This window comes from Clarias gariepinus, chromosome 4, assembly GCF_024256425.1.
Source record: "Clarias gariepinus isolate MV-2021 ecotype Netherlands chromosome 4, CGAR_prim_01v2, whole genome shotgun sequence".
NCBI lineage: Eukaryota > Metazoa > Chordata > Actinopteri > Siluriformes > Clariidae > Clarias > Clarias gariepinus.
Genome location: NC_071103.1, coordinates 11,779,351 through 11,793,391, shown reverse-complemented (window position 1 = coordinate 11,793,391; position 14,041 = coordinate 11,779,351). Strand labels below are relative to the sequence as shown.

The following is a 14,041-nucleotide window of genomic DNA, read 5'->3' as shown; positions in this document are numbered from 1 at the left end:
TTTTCAGTGGTGGGACCGAAGTTGTGGAACGATTTACCTGCTCATATAAAGTCTGCTCAGGATGTTGAAATTTTTAAGTCATTACTTAAGACACACTTATATTCTTTGGCTTTTTATTGAGTTGAGTTTTTGAAACATTTTGACAACTTTTAATGTAGTGATTGTGTGTGACTATGTTTTTTGCCATTGTGAAACACTTTGGTCAACCATGGTTGTTCTTTAAATGTGCTATATAAATAAACTAAACTGTAGCAGCACTACCTGCCAAAATCCTAAAAGTATTTTAGTCCTTTTATACAACACCGATTTGGCAACAAATGCAACCTTTAATTAATTAACGAACGGCATGTAATACGTCTGCTGCATTTATTGTTGTACAACGTCAGAGAACCAGTTTGTTACTGTTATCGCTAATTTTAGCAGCTGTAGGTTAAACTCTGACTACAGACACCTGGTAAAGCGTTTATAAAACCTGTGGTTTGTTTCACAACAGAAAACTCGACAGCACTCTGGTATGAATATTTTACTAGTATGTAATCAAGTTATCTAAATCTTGTCGTTATGTTGCAGGCTCGTTTCAAGTCAAAGTATCAAAGCGGTTTCTTATGGAACTAGTATTTGCGCACTTTGTTTGTATCTCGTAACTAAGCAATGTTTTAAACTACCTGCGTGTGTATGTTACCTGAAGGGAAGAAGCCATTCTCCTGAAATAGCTGCATGACCAGAGCTCTCCTCTGATCCAAAGTTCTTCTCAGAGAGGAGTATGGCACCTTCTCGAACTCCAGCTCCCCCAGTATGTCCTCCCCATCTGTACCTGTCCCACAGAACAATACCATAAAGATATGGGGAAGTCGAGAGCCGTGAAGGTTTAGTCCCTACAACTAAACGTCAACGTGAAGCTTTAGAGTTGTCTTTACCTGGCCTGTCGAAGGTAAATATCTCTCCCTCGCACTTGGCAGCGCTTTTGGGTGTGTTCGGTTCGGAGCTGCAGCTAGACCTGCGCCGGCTCTTCCTCTTTGGGGAGATAGGATCATCGGTGGAGGAGTCTAAATCTGTACGAACATAAGTGTTACCATTATTATTAGTGTTATTATTATTAGTGTTGTTGTGGATGTTATTTTATTTAGACAAACAATTACATAAAGAATATAAAGTCTCTGTTCTTGCCTCTCTCACCAGTTGAGTTCTTCCTCTTCCTGCGGTAGCTGCCCAGAATGGCGCGTGGAGAGGTGGCTAGGCTCTGCAAAGTCGGTGACGGAAGCACCTCCTCTGGACGAAACTCTGGCAGCTCAGCAAACCGCTCCTCAAAGTACACCTCTGACAGCACTCTGAGGATATCACAGCTCGTGTCAAATAAGCACAGACGCAGAACACAATGACCTCAAATGTTTATACGAGTGGGTCAATGGTAAGAATGACAGATTGTGCCGATCCTGGTTGAATTTAGGTATTGTAGTAAAATTAGGACAGGGGTCGGCAACCCGCGGCTCTAGATATATGCAGTGTTATCTTCATTTCTTTTCTGTGGAAAACGGGTCCAAATGGCTCTTAGAATGTTTAAAGTTGACTCTTGAACTAGGAGAATGAAAACGTGATCTTTATGGTTGTAACATCATGCCGTTTTGTAAAAAAAAAAAAACAACTTACTTGTCAACAGAGTCGAATGGGCGCTTTAGCGGTGGGGGGCGGGACTTAAGCTTTTTAGGAAGAGGAGTCTCTTTATCCGACTGTGGAAGGGGCGGAGCGGGCTCTGATGCTGATGGAGGTAACGGAGAAGAACATGCGGAGTCTTTCCATTCACCCTGTAAAAAAAAAAAAAAAAAAAACACAAAGCCAATCAAACAAATCCTTTGTATACCACATGAGACAGCGAGAGTTTGTGCTAATTCTTGCTTTGCACTTGTGGAGTGTGAAAAAAACAATTAATGAGGAACTTATGCCCCAGTTGTCACTCTGCTTCATTTCAACTGTCTAACATTAATTGCTAGGAAAGGAACACCACGCTTATGCGTCCTGCTAACAGGGAAACGACCATGGCACTTCATTACGCTTGACACTGGCGTGGGATGTGAGTTATTAAAATGTTTCATGACTTTCCATCGTTTTTTTCGATGAAATGACTGTTTTTGCGTAGACCCGAGCTCGGTCTTAAAGACAGCCCGACTACTTAATTAACATGCATGCCAGACTGCAATCTCGGATCGTTGTCTGCACCGCACAAAAGGAAGCAGGGCAGACCTGACTGCACCGTGGGCGGTGGGATAAGCACCAAAACCTGTAAATATTCATGATGCTATTACACGCTGACCCACAGTATTCAAAAGGCACGAATAATGGATAAAAAAGCATCTCAAAAGCATGTATTAACAATTTACTAATACACAATAAACGTTTAGTGTTTCCAACTTTTCATTTGATTTAAATATCCAAAAAATGATGGATCCTGACCCTTATATTATCGTGATGACCGAGAGATTGTACTGCTGTTTGAATTAATCACACCAAATAAATGCAGATTTAAAATTCAGTATCATTCATGCTTGTTTGGTTCAAAGCACTGGCTAACTGCACAGATAATATAATGGAATCCTGTCTATCAATCAGGACAAGATAAGGTTGTCATCTTTAAATCTTATCAGTCCTCTTCTACTTGGATAAAAGAAATGTTCTCTACAACATTCGCTATTAAAAAAAAAAACTATGCATATACAGTGCTGTGCGAAAGTGTTGAGTCACTCCTCATTTCAACAAATTTAAATTAATTAAAAGTAGTAGATTAAATTAAAGAAATAAGAACAAATGTTTTACCATGACAAGCTGCAATACTGTGACATGTTACAATTTGAAAATTGGTTGTTTATAAAACAAGCTCAGCAGCGACCTCATTTCCCCTCTTGTCTGTCCCAACCACTCAGCATCACCAGTATACTAATCACCAGCCTGATCATCTGCACCTGTTTCTCACTGGTTCATGCATCCACGTTCGAGGTTTTTATTCTTGAATAATTCATAGGTCACTGTGTGGCTTAACAAAAAATAAAAATAAAAATAAATCACATTCCTCTGCTCAGGTAGAGGGACTAGACTAAAAATAATGAGAGCCGATAAGTCCTTCAGGAAGCCCGGAGAACTATTCCTCAAGGCTGCATTAAAAATTATAGGAAAGTCTGGCTCTTTGGAAAGAAAAATATGAGGAAATGAGGGGTGGCTCAGGACCTATGTGCAGTCTCTTGCGAAATCTAATCTGATTGATGGATTTTTTCGTACATACACAATGTCACCGCGCGGAGTAACCTTCTTGCAATGGTGTTTTTTTTTGTTTTTTGTTTTTAAATCTCTGTTTAATTTTTGCATTTATATGGTGACAATTTATAAATGACAATGCACTCATAATCCAATCGCTGTGTATATAGTCTTATGGAGTGGACGAGAGATCAGTCACCTCTTTAGCACTGGTGTCTTTGCTGCGTGTGCTTGTGGAACCCGCTTCGGTGACGCTCTGTGCTTCGGCTTCCGACGAGCCGTCGTCTAATGATGTGGGAGCAGCAGGAGTCGCTTCTCCTGATTTATCCACCTCGAAAGAGAAACAGCTGCTGCTCTCTTTCTCCTTGTCGCGTTCCCTCTCTTTGTCTTTCTCTTTCTCCCTGTCTTTCTCTCTCTCTTTTCCTCTCCCTCCACCGTCGTAGCAGCCAACAGGGATGTTGGCCACGGTGGCCTTGACCTTCTGCGGAGGCCTAGTGGGGACCGGGGGAAGTTTGGTAATGGCAGCTGGAAAAAAAAATACAAGAGCATGACTTTTTGGGATATATGTATAAAAACGTCAAAAAATATCCAAAAAGTTGTTGAAAAAAGCCAGAATAGATTTTTAATTCAGACAAATATGAGTGTCTACCTGCGAGGGATGGCTGAGCTGGACTGGCAGGCTGTAGTGGCAACGTGGCACCAGACGGTGGAGCAGTTGAGCTGCTACCAACTTTTGTGTGTCTGTCGGTAAGAGATAGAGGCAGTTTGTCCGTCTGTCTGTCCAGCTCGGCGTGTGCAGGACCGTGACTCGGTCTCTCAGGAGCCGGCAGGGTGGTGGGTGTCACGGAAGTGGTGGAGGTGTGTTTGGGAAGGATGGAAGGGCTCGACACTGTATAAACCACGCCGGGTGGCACCGTTGCTGCGGACACCACCCCTGTCGCCAGGGTGACGGGTGAGGAGGGGTAGATGGCTGTGATAGCCGGGTTGGGAGACTGGGGTGCTGCCAACAACGGAGGCTGTCCTGTTGAAGACAGAAAACAATTCGATTTGGTTAAAAAAACACTTTTTTTCTCACAAAGTTTTACTCCAGAGACAATCTGTCAGCCAACAGAAACATTCCTGAATTCAAGCTCAACTGGGTCGGTATAAACTTCGTATACACTAACCAGCGATAATCGGCTGCACTAAAGTCTGTCCCGGGTGAGCGATCGCCGCAAAAGTGGCCAAAGGAGACGGCACATAAGCTGATCCGGGCGTCGGCGGGCCTGTTTGGGAGGTGGAGCCTGTTGCAGTGGATACAAGTGGGATAGGGGAGCGGCCTCCTGGAGTGGACTGGACATAAGTGATCCTAAAGAGGCAGAGAGAAATGGTTAAGGAGTGAAAGAGACTGCAGCGTACTGCAGCATTGTGTAAGAGTGGGAGTGCAGTGTCGGAGAAATCGTGCGTGTATTCGTCGGGGGCGTGAGTGTGTGTGTGTGTCATACCTCGTGGGTGGGGGAGGCAGCAGCACAGCTTGTGAGGGGGTAGAGCCTGGGGGGGCAACCACTGTGGCTGCTGCCATGGTTACCGGGAACGGACTCCCTGCTGAAGGAAGCGGCGACTGCACGACAGGCATGGGGGCAATCTGGATAATCTGGAAGAGCATGAGGTAGTGTGATACATCCGATAATTAGTACACCGCTGCAAAGAAATTCATCCCTAATGGTCTACTGCGCAGGGAACGAATCGATAGTTCTGTATGTATGAGAATGCTTAGCCACCTTGTTTCCTGACTGAGCTCCGTTCTGCACAGGAAGAGGCGGAGCCATCAGGGGAAACTGCTGGGAAGGGGCAGGAGTGGTCCGCACAGTTGCCATGGGAACCAGCATCTTGCCCTGTAAGACTGGGGACTGTGTTTGCACTGTAGATAAAAAAAAAAAAGAAAATAAAAAAAGAAACGGTGTGATATAAATAACAAGGTGCGCTACCGCTCCAGCACCTTACATATCTAGAACAGGCATAGCAATAAAGTTAGAACTGAATTATTATTGAATTGATTAATTTAGTAGGACACATTTCAGTAACTCAGTAGTTTTAATGATTATTTTATTTTACGTCTAATATCATTGTTTTACAATTAGTTCGCTAAGTGTGATGTTTTAACATCTCTTCATGAATGATTGATTTCTCACAACACGGAAAAAAATAAATAAAATCTCCTCACCTCTAGCTCCAGGACTGACCACGCCTACTGCAGGGCTAGAAGTATACCCTGACGGCTTCCCATTGGCCACAGAAGCAAGTGTAGGTGGAGCTGTAGGCAGGGTGAAGATACTGGTAGGTTGGCTGGGCTGCTGAGGGGAGGGGCTTTTGGGGTTGTTGGCAGAGAGTGTTGGCAGGATGTACTGCACTTGTGTTACCGCTTTTTGTCCTGCAGAGGGTGCGGGCGAGGCAGTAGGCAGGATGTGAGGCTGCAGCAACGACAGAGGTGCGGGACCGTTACTCTGTGTGGGAGCAACGGCAGCGGGGGATGCTGGATTTTGAGAAGGAGTGGGCGTGATAAGCTGCACTGCAGATGGTGCCTGGAATGTGCCTCCCAAGACTAGGTTCAGTCCCCCTTGACCTCCAGGTGCGGTGACAGGACTGAGCGAAGGCGAGGAATAATATCCGCCGCCTCCTGACGGTGCCAACGTTGCCCCGGATCCTGCCACTCCAGATCCGATAAGGAGCTGTGCCTGAGGAGTGATGGCGGCTTTTCTGTCTTGCGCCGACTTGCTGGCGATCGGCACTGGCGTGCTGACGACGGGTCGTACCACGTTAGTGACGATAGTGGATGCTACTCTGACGGCTCCTGATGTTGAGGATGCGCTGACTGGATTGGACTGGCCAGAGGAAGACAGGGGAAGACAGGCACCGCCTTCGGCATCCCGCCGCTCTCCCTCTCCTCCCTCTATCACACGCTTCCTCTTCATGGAAGTGTCTGAGGAGTGTCTGGAGGAAGGATAAGAGGAGAGAGAGACGCTCCGCCCATGACCGGGACCTGACGAGCAGATCACGGGGGCAAAGACTCTCTGAGAGAGCAAAAGGCGTGAAGAGAAAAGAAGGGAGAAGATAAAATATAATAAAGATTTAATATAAATTTACAAACTTATAATTACACATATATTATGATATTAAAGTAAATCCAGTAGTGCAACAGGAAAAAAAAAAAACATGATGAAGTTTACACCTGATTTACAATAAAACACCAAATGTGTTTTTCTGATATGCAGCCACGAATGAGAAATGGAGTGCTACCTTGCGTTCACCTTCGTCCCCAGATCCATTTTCACTGTCGCTGTCTGTCACTTTCTCTTTACACTTCAGGTCTATGGAGCTGCCTGGATAAGGGTCCTCTGTGTTAGGAAACAGAGTCAGAATACCATTGAGTTATTGATGAAGTCTGAAGGCTGGATTGTGTCGCAATGACCTGTGTACACATTCTCGGTTCAGCTACTCCGTTGCATTTTTTTTCCAGTGACAAGGGTTTTCTTTTTTTTTGTTTTATTCCACCACTTACTGCTTCAACACCCACAGCTATGAAGCTAGAGCAATTGTTAAATGTGCTGCTGAGACAATAATCATATCCTGCTTTCAGTTCTTCTGTAAACATAGTGGTGCACCCACACATCCTTTATCCAAAGCCCCAGGGTTGTAGTTTTGCCAAAAGAGTTTTTTTTTTTTTCCCTGTCTGCAAATCCTTCTAACTGCATTCATGGTCTGGAATCATGGACACGTATATTCGAGACGTATTTGAAACAAATCGATTGTTTGAATGGGACGACGGGATTACAATATTTAGCGTCCTCGTTTACTGAAGCATGTTTTTAGTTAAAGGCTGCTCAGATGATTTCCTGAGCAGTAACTACTAACTATGAGGCTTTGCAGGCACTGTTGGCAGAAGCGTCCCTCTTACCCAAGCTACCTACACTGTTCTGGAGAGGGTGGGTGGATTAGGTTCGACACATGAATGTTTTACAAGCTTCAATTTTGGCCACCTGATACCAAAAAATAAAAATAAAATAAAAAATTTTATCCACCCCCATTTCACCTAAATAACGTGGTTTGGTTACTTTTTATTTTAATCGCTCAGCTGTTAATGACTTGCAAGCAAAGAAAAAAAAATATTCATCCTACACACTTTTAAAGCACAAAAACTGTTCACAAGCTGTTTACATTGAACGTTTATGGATATGCTGTTGTCAATCATCAGTCTGAGACCCTAATCAGACAAAAATTACATCAGTAATAATTAAATTACCATTTTAAATTATTTTAATAAAATAGTTTAGGACAACTAACATGCTGAATTTGGCTCCGTCTAGAAAGGCATGCATCAAATAATAATCACGGTAAAATGACTAATCTTGACTCACCAATGACATCATCATCCCCCTCCTCTTCGCAGATGACCATGCGTTCCTCATCGCTGGTCATATCTTCACTTACACCTCTCGGGATCTGAGACAGTGCTCCCCCACCACGGCCGGAAAACTGGCCTCCATCCCCACATATCTACAGACAGACGGACAGAGAGAGAATGAGAAACAGACAGAAAGAGACAGATATGTCTTGTGCGTTTTCTGAAATGGGACTCATTCAATTCAATATTGCATTAACATAGCATAGAAGAAAGTCTATCCCAGACAAGTTCTCTTTCAGCAGCACGTTCGTAAATCAGATTTGTTCCTAAGTCTGACAAAGTGAGTCTTATACGCCTTTGACATAAATATAAAATGTAAGGCATACCAATCCCACTTGACTAAATCTGTACTCTTTCCTCACACTGCCATCATGTGGCCAATTGTTTTTAAATGTCTTAAATTATGACACTGTCACTTTTCATTTAATTCAATTTAATCTACTCAATGTTATCTCTGTTATCAATGTTATATGTTTTGCTGTTTAATTTATTCTTGTTTGACCTGACAGGCACCTATATAAATAAAATGTTATTTTAGAAACATTATTATTAAAATAATTTAATATTTTAATGCATTATTATTATTATTTTTTTAATTAGGTAACAGAACCTAAGAAAATAAATCTCACAGTGAAATGTTGTCTCAATGCCTTTAAATCGCAAGCGGAATCCTGGACGCCATTTTCTCTTATAGCTGTTCTCCACTTTATTGGGCTGTGAAGGATTTTTCCCGAAATTAGGATTATTCACCGTCAGGACAGCCATTTTCTATCATCGTGCTCTATGACTGATTCACTGAAACCGGTGAGGCCGACTAATTTCTCCCGCACGCCCCCACACACACATACAATGTACCAGATTTTAGACATTCACTTACACAATAAACATATTGTATATAACTGTAAATATTCTTGTCTGGTACACTATTTTTTATACAATACATGTGAGCGACTTCGGTGAACTGGAAGTAGAACCATGGCCTGTTCGTATCTGCGGAAATTCGTAACTCCAATGTTCGTAAGTTGGGGAGTAGGTGTATGTGTGTGTATTACCTGTGCAAGCTCTGCTAGCACCTGTGGGTTGCCTCTGTCACTTCTCTCTAAGCTGTGCATAGCGCTCTGTGAGAATGCACGAGGTCGTGCCAGCCTCTCCCCTCCGGCACGGTCCGACACGCCTATCACCCCCGGCCCCATCCCCTTCAGCTCAGCACTCATGGAAACAGATGGAGGCTCTGAATGAGAAAAGAGTTAAAAAAATAAAAGAGAAAAAAAACATTCATGCAGTTTTAGATAGAATTCAGGTTAGTAAGTGCTTAATATTAGGTCTGAAAATAAAGCAGCACAGTCTGGCTCACCTGTTGTCTCCGACATGCTTCTCTCCCTGACATCCTTTCCACCTGGTGCATTACGGCTCTCGCTGCTCGACTTCTTCCTGTCCTTATTACACCACTTCCAGTCGGGGTGGGCCTTAAAGTGCGCTTCCTTCACCTGTGAAGAATGAAAAGAGGGACAGAGGAATAACTGAAACAGCGAACAGCGCTTTAAAAACAACACAACCTGGTCTGATTTTTCTTGTAGCCCATATAAGCATTTTACAACAGACAGTTTAGTTCTATTTACTGACTAACTATCACAAAGCTATGCTGTAAAGCTGCATAAAGAGCTGTCTTCTAGTATTTTTCCCCCAATCAGCAAACTCTTATAAATGCAGCACAGCACAGCAGTGTGTGTTTGTGTGGGAGAAACTGAACGCAGGCACGTTGATATACCTGGAATGCAAGGTCGTGATATTTCTGTTTTTCTTTGGGTCCCAAAGCGTACCACCACTCTCCCAGGATCTTGCTAACGGTGCGGTTGTCCTGATTAGGGTGCCGCTGGTGAACGAGAGCGCGGTGACGCTTGCTGAAGATCATGAAGGCGTTCATGGGTCGCCGGATGTGATCCTTCTCCCTCTGTGTTTGACAAAAGATACAGCAGATGACACAAGATAAAGCAAAGATAAAGTTTCTATGTTTAAACAGTTACAGATTGGATGCCTATTTTCTTTTCTGTACTGTGACACACACAGACACTCTGTCACTCTGTGTATGTGTGTAAAGTGTGTGTGTGGAGAGTGTTTAGCAAACCTTGCCAGGGCTGTTTTTGTCATCTTTGGGCAGCGCACTCAGAGACTGGGAACGGCGTTTCCCAGGGGATGCTGAGACTGGCGGGTCTGGGAGGACACCTGGTAGAAACCTGGACACACACACGCATACACGTACGTTACAGGTTAAACTAATGATACGCATCTTACCTGTAGCCATACAAATGCATTTTGTTGTACAAAAACAGATTCATTGACATTGTTGCATCAGACACACTTACATCAACCTGGTTTGATTCAGATTAGCTCGAGCTGCATGATAAACCCATCCGGGTGCGCTAAAGCCTCTCTGTGGAGTCTAACTGACCAATTACTGAAAGCACCACATTACAGCGTGGCTCATCATGTTCTCATCGCGTACTAGAGTAATGGTCAAGAATTTTACATCATAAAACAGAAAGGCACACGGTGTTCACTGTGGCTGATATAAAATGAGAGGTTTGTCATACGTCTTTGTCATTTGCCATCCTTGTTACTAGAAAATTGCTTAAACATTGTACATCGCAAGTAATAAAACCAATTATGGTGTCTTTTGACATGAGTACTTTTGGGTTGTACGCACACACAAAGCCAAAAAAAGGTTAAAATAAATAAATAAATAAATAAATAAAAAAACTTTTGGCAAGTGTGCATAGAAACACTGGGCTGTGCTTGATATATATGACTAGATCATTACAAAAACGATTAATTCATCAACTCAACTCTCCAAAACACTTATTTCTTCAGCACATAACTCTCTCTCATTTGGTTCACTTCATGCCACGTGGCTCATTTTAGCAGCTCGCATTTACAAAAACTGTCACCCACATCCCTTAATTGTGTAGATTCAGAATCAAACCCTTTCTCGTTGCGATCAAAAATGAGTGAGAGTCCAGGTATTAGATTAGAATCCGTACCACACCTCGCTCTTATGATCTACAGTACACAAGTTGAAGCACCGGCTGCATTCCGGTGCGGACCAAAAATAACCAGTCCTGAGTGAGGTAGACTGGGGACGGCTCCAAAATAACTTGTACGTGTTAAAAAGCCGAAAGAGGAACTTGCACCAGGGTTCAAGTCAACTGCACTAATCACTGAAAGCCACAACAATTGTTCCTATATTTATTCAGAAACTTTCAAGTCAAGACTAATACTGAGAGGCACGCCCAGGACTGTTTCAAACTACAATCGCGTCTGCTCCGAAGGAGGAGATCTGATCTTGCGGTGTGTGTATCTGTCTATATCGCTTATCTGTTTACCCTACCAAAGGCAGGGTGCACCTTAGGTGGGGTGCTGACAGAATTTGGAAACATACAGGGCATGTCTTTAGACTGTGGAAAAAAAAAAAAAACAGGCTAGGAAACTTGGCTAGGGTTTAACATGAGGGACTCAAACAGTTTGCACACAGACCGAAGGCTAGATTGAACCCCAAAACTTACTGTGCATGGTAACAGTGCAAATCAACGTAGCCTCAATTTTCCTGCGAGCTTCAAATCTGACCCCGTCTTCTACAAGAAGGTTACAAGTACAAATGCTACAGTATAACTATCAGTTAAGATCTTGAAGGCTTCATGGAATCCAAACAGTAATGAACATGTCTACTTCATTCTGATTTAACAAAGCTTGCAAAAATAAGAACACTCTGTAATTTAGGTCACGTTTGCAAACTGCGCTGAGCTCTTTTATCATTTACCTAATTGACTTAAAAACTGCAAAGAAAATGCCAGGGTTGTAATTTTACACCACTACCGTTTTAAGTTAACTCCATTACATCTGAGACGCAGGATGACTATTTCGATCGTAGAAACACGGGGATACTGTAGTTAGTGCAATTAGTGAAGAAAGCTTTTCTTCGTCTTTCTTAAATTTAGATATGAAAACCAGCTTCGAATTATACTGTGGACTTCCAATAGGTTAAAATCCTGCGCAGTCCAATTCACCACGGACTATAATTTAAAAACACTACTAGAGTCTCCAGACAATGCCTTTATTTTATTTGGATGGGAGAGTGTTTGTGTTTATGGATGAGTCAGTCACCATGTTTTTCCGCAGTGTGAAATCTCAAAACTCTCTCCCTCTCTCTCTCCCTCATCTCTTTACAAACAGCACGGGCATCTCTGTAAAAATACTGTGTCCTGTTCTTGTCTTTGAGACGTACTGTATTGAAATCGCTTCAGTGCAATCTGAGAGAACGTTGCTGATAGAATATCAATGTAGTTGAAACCGATGGCTGCGTTGCTCTCGCTCGCGCCGAGTAAACACTTGAATTTTCTGTAGGGATGGGTTGACTGTGTGCGACTATAAAGTAACATCGTGTTCTGTTTCAGTTCTAAGATTTGCATATGTCTCCTCGTTAAAGAGTGAGAAAACCTCTTTGGTTGGGTCTATCCAAATGACTATCTAACTCATTATCTAAATTGCTCTTCTCTCTCTCTTTCTCTCTGTCTCTCTCTCACACACACACAAACACGCAAACACTGAGAGTAGATTGCTTTTCTCTCCCGGAGTTGCCATTATGCTCATCTGACTCATCACACACATACCTCTCTTTGCAGGAATCGTCTGTTCTGTTTAAAACAGATGTCACCATATAGTGTTGTGAAAAAGTATTTGCCCCTTTCTGATACATTGATATCAAACCAATGTGAATATTACACAAAGACAACCTGAGTAAATACAAAATGCTGTTTTTATGATTATGATTTCATTTGCTAAAAGAGAAAAAGGTCTCCAAACCTACCTGGCCCTAGGAAAAAAAGTAAATGCCCCCTAAACGTAATAACTGGCCGCGCCAACCAACTGTTGCAGCGAGTTTTTCACGTCTCTGTGGAGGAATTTTGGCCCGCTCTACTTTTCAAAATTGTATCATTTTAGCCACATTGCAGGGTTTTCAAGCATGAACAGCCTGCTTATGGTCATGCCATTTAAATCCTTTTTTTTTTTTTTGTCATTCTTGCTGCAAAACCCAAGAGCACTCAAGCTTAAGGTCACAAACTGAGGGCTGGACATTCTCCTTCAGGATTTTCTGGTTTTCCCAGAATTCATAAATTTTTGAGTTTTGTAAATACAAAAACTCCATTTTGTATCTACTCAGGGTGTCTTTGAGTAATATTATCGATGATCTCAGTCATTTAAGCGTGCCAAATATGAGGGGAAAATAAAACAGGCACTGTAATGCAATAAAAAGGGCACAGAAAAATAAAAATAAAAAACTTCTGCACAGTAATAGACAAACACTTAAGGTTCACTACTAGTGATCAAAAGCTGATGAGTTTACATATCAGCCTGCTGTAGAGTCAATGCCCTTAAACAAACCAAAATTATCAGTTTTGCAAAATCATTGCGACGAGACATTATAGGTTGAAGGAGTACAACGATCTCTAAAAATGCTTTCGGAAACAGAACTGTGAGCTTAAACTGGATTCTGACCCTCATACAGGCTGATTTGGGTAAAATGCGGAAAATGTCAGTGTAAAACTCACTCACGTTGCGGCTTTTAGAGGTTGCAGCTGTACGAAAGATACACATGGCGACAAGTTTTACTGCGTATCTTATGCTTTTTTACCCCCCTGTTCTTTTAAATACTCCATTATTACCATGTAATAGTATTATCTTAACTCCTTACACTCACACAGACAGTTCCTGTACTGAGAGAAATAACTGACTAAAAATAATGGATTGGATTGCTGAAGGGTTAAATGTAACATAAACCAGTACACAAGATTAGCACTGCATTAGCTGTCAGCTTCCTGTGTGTGGCCTTGAAAAACATAAATGTTACCACAAGGCTCCAGCATCCTGAACTACACACACACACACAAACAAATGGAGCACTCACGGATCATCGACGTCGCTCTCCGTTTCACTGTCTGGCCTCTCTTTCTCCGTCTCCCTCTCCCTCTCTGGCGGGAGGTCATCGATAGAGGGAGCAGGTCGTAAAGTAGGATTCGATGCTCCCTCGACGACCTCCTTTACCGCCACACCGCCCTGGGACTCTAAAAAAAGACAGCACGAGCATTATGTCTTGTAACCCGATGTCATTTATCACCCTGGAGCTCACCTGAAATGTTCCATTTTGGCATCATCGTTAGGTCAGCCGCGACATTAGGTAACGGATAACTCACAGGTAGTGTTACGTATGGCGTGTCTCAATGCTCGTTCATGAAAGACGATGATAACGTGAACAACTGAAATACGCTGCATGATAAAATACAATCCTGCAGTGCTGAGAAAAAC

The 14,041-nt window shown here is 42.7% G+C and overlaps 1 protein-coding gene across 4 annotated transcripts in view; it reads right to left on the bottom strand.

The window, feature by feature from the left end:
* The window catches only part of cicb (capicua transcriptional repressor b), a 60,990-nt gene that overhangs the window by 4,257 nt on the left and 42,692 nt on the right, over positions 1-14,041 (bottom strand). For 3 of the 4 annotated variants that reach the window (XM_053495485.1, XM_053495484.1, XM_053495488.1), the window contains 17 exons: positions 13,644-13,800; positions 9,810-9,918; positions 9,453-9,635; positions 9,039-9,171; positions 8,737-8,915; positions 7,638-7,776; positions 6,520-6,617; positions 5,447-6,293; positions 5,004-5,143; positions 4,728-4,876; positions 4,410-4,591; positions 3,893-4,264; positions 3,443-3,768; positions 1,648-1,802; positions 1,168-1,328; positions 918-1,052; positions 683-814 (listed from right to left, as the gene is read on the bottom strand). In XM_053495485.1, coding sequence (XP_053351460.1) covers positions 683-814; positions 918-1,052; positions 1,168-1,328; positions 1,648-1,802; positions 3,443-3,768; positions 3,893-4,264; positions 4,410-4,591; positions 4,728-4,876; positions 5,004-5,143; positions 5,447-6,293; positions 6,520-6,617; positions 7,638-7,776; positions 8,737-8,915; positions 9,039-9,171; positions 9,453-9,635; positions 9,810-9,918; positions 13,644-13,800 — 3,597 coding nt within the window. The remainder of the gene's footprint in view (positions 1-682; positions 815-917; positions 1,053-1,167; positions 1,329-1,647; positions 1,803-3,442; positions 3,769-3,892; positions 4,265-4,409; positions 4,592-4,727; positions 4,877-5,003; positions 5,144-5,446; positions 6,294-6,519; positions 6,618-7,637; positions 7,777-8,736; positions 8,916-9,038; positions 9,172-9,452; positions 9,636-9,809; positions 9,919-13,643; positions 13,801-14,041) is intronic. The other variant, XM_053495487.1, reaches the window with a different exon arrangement.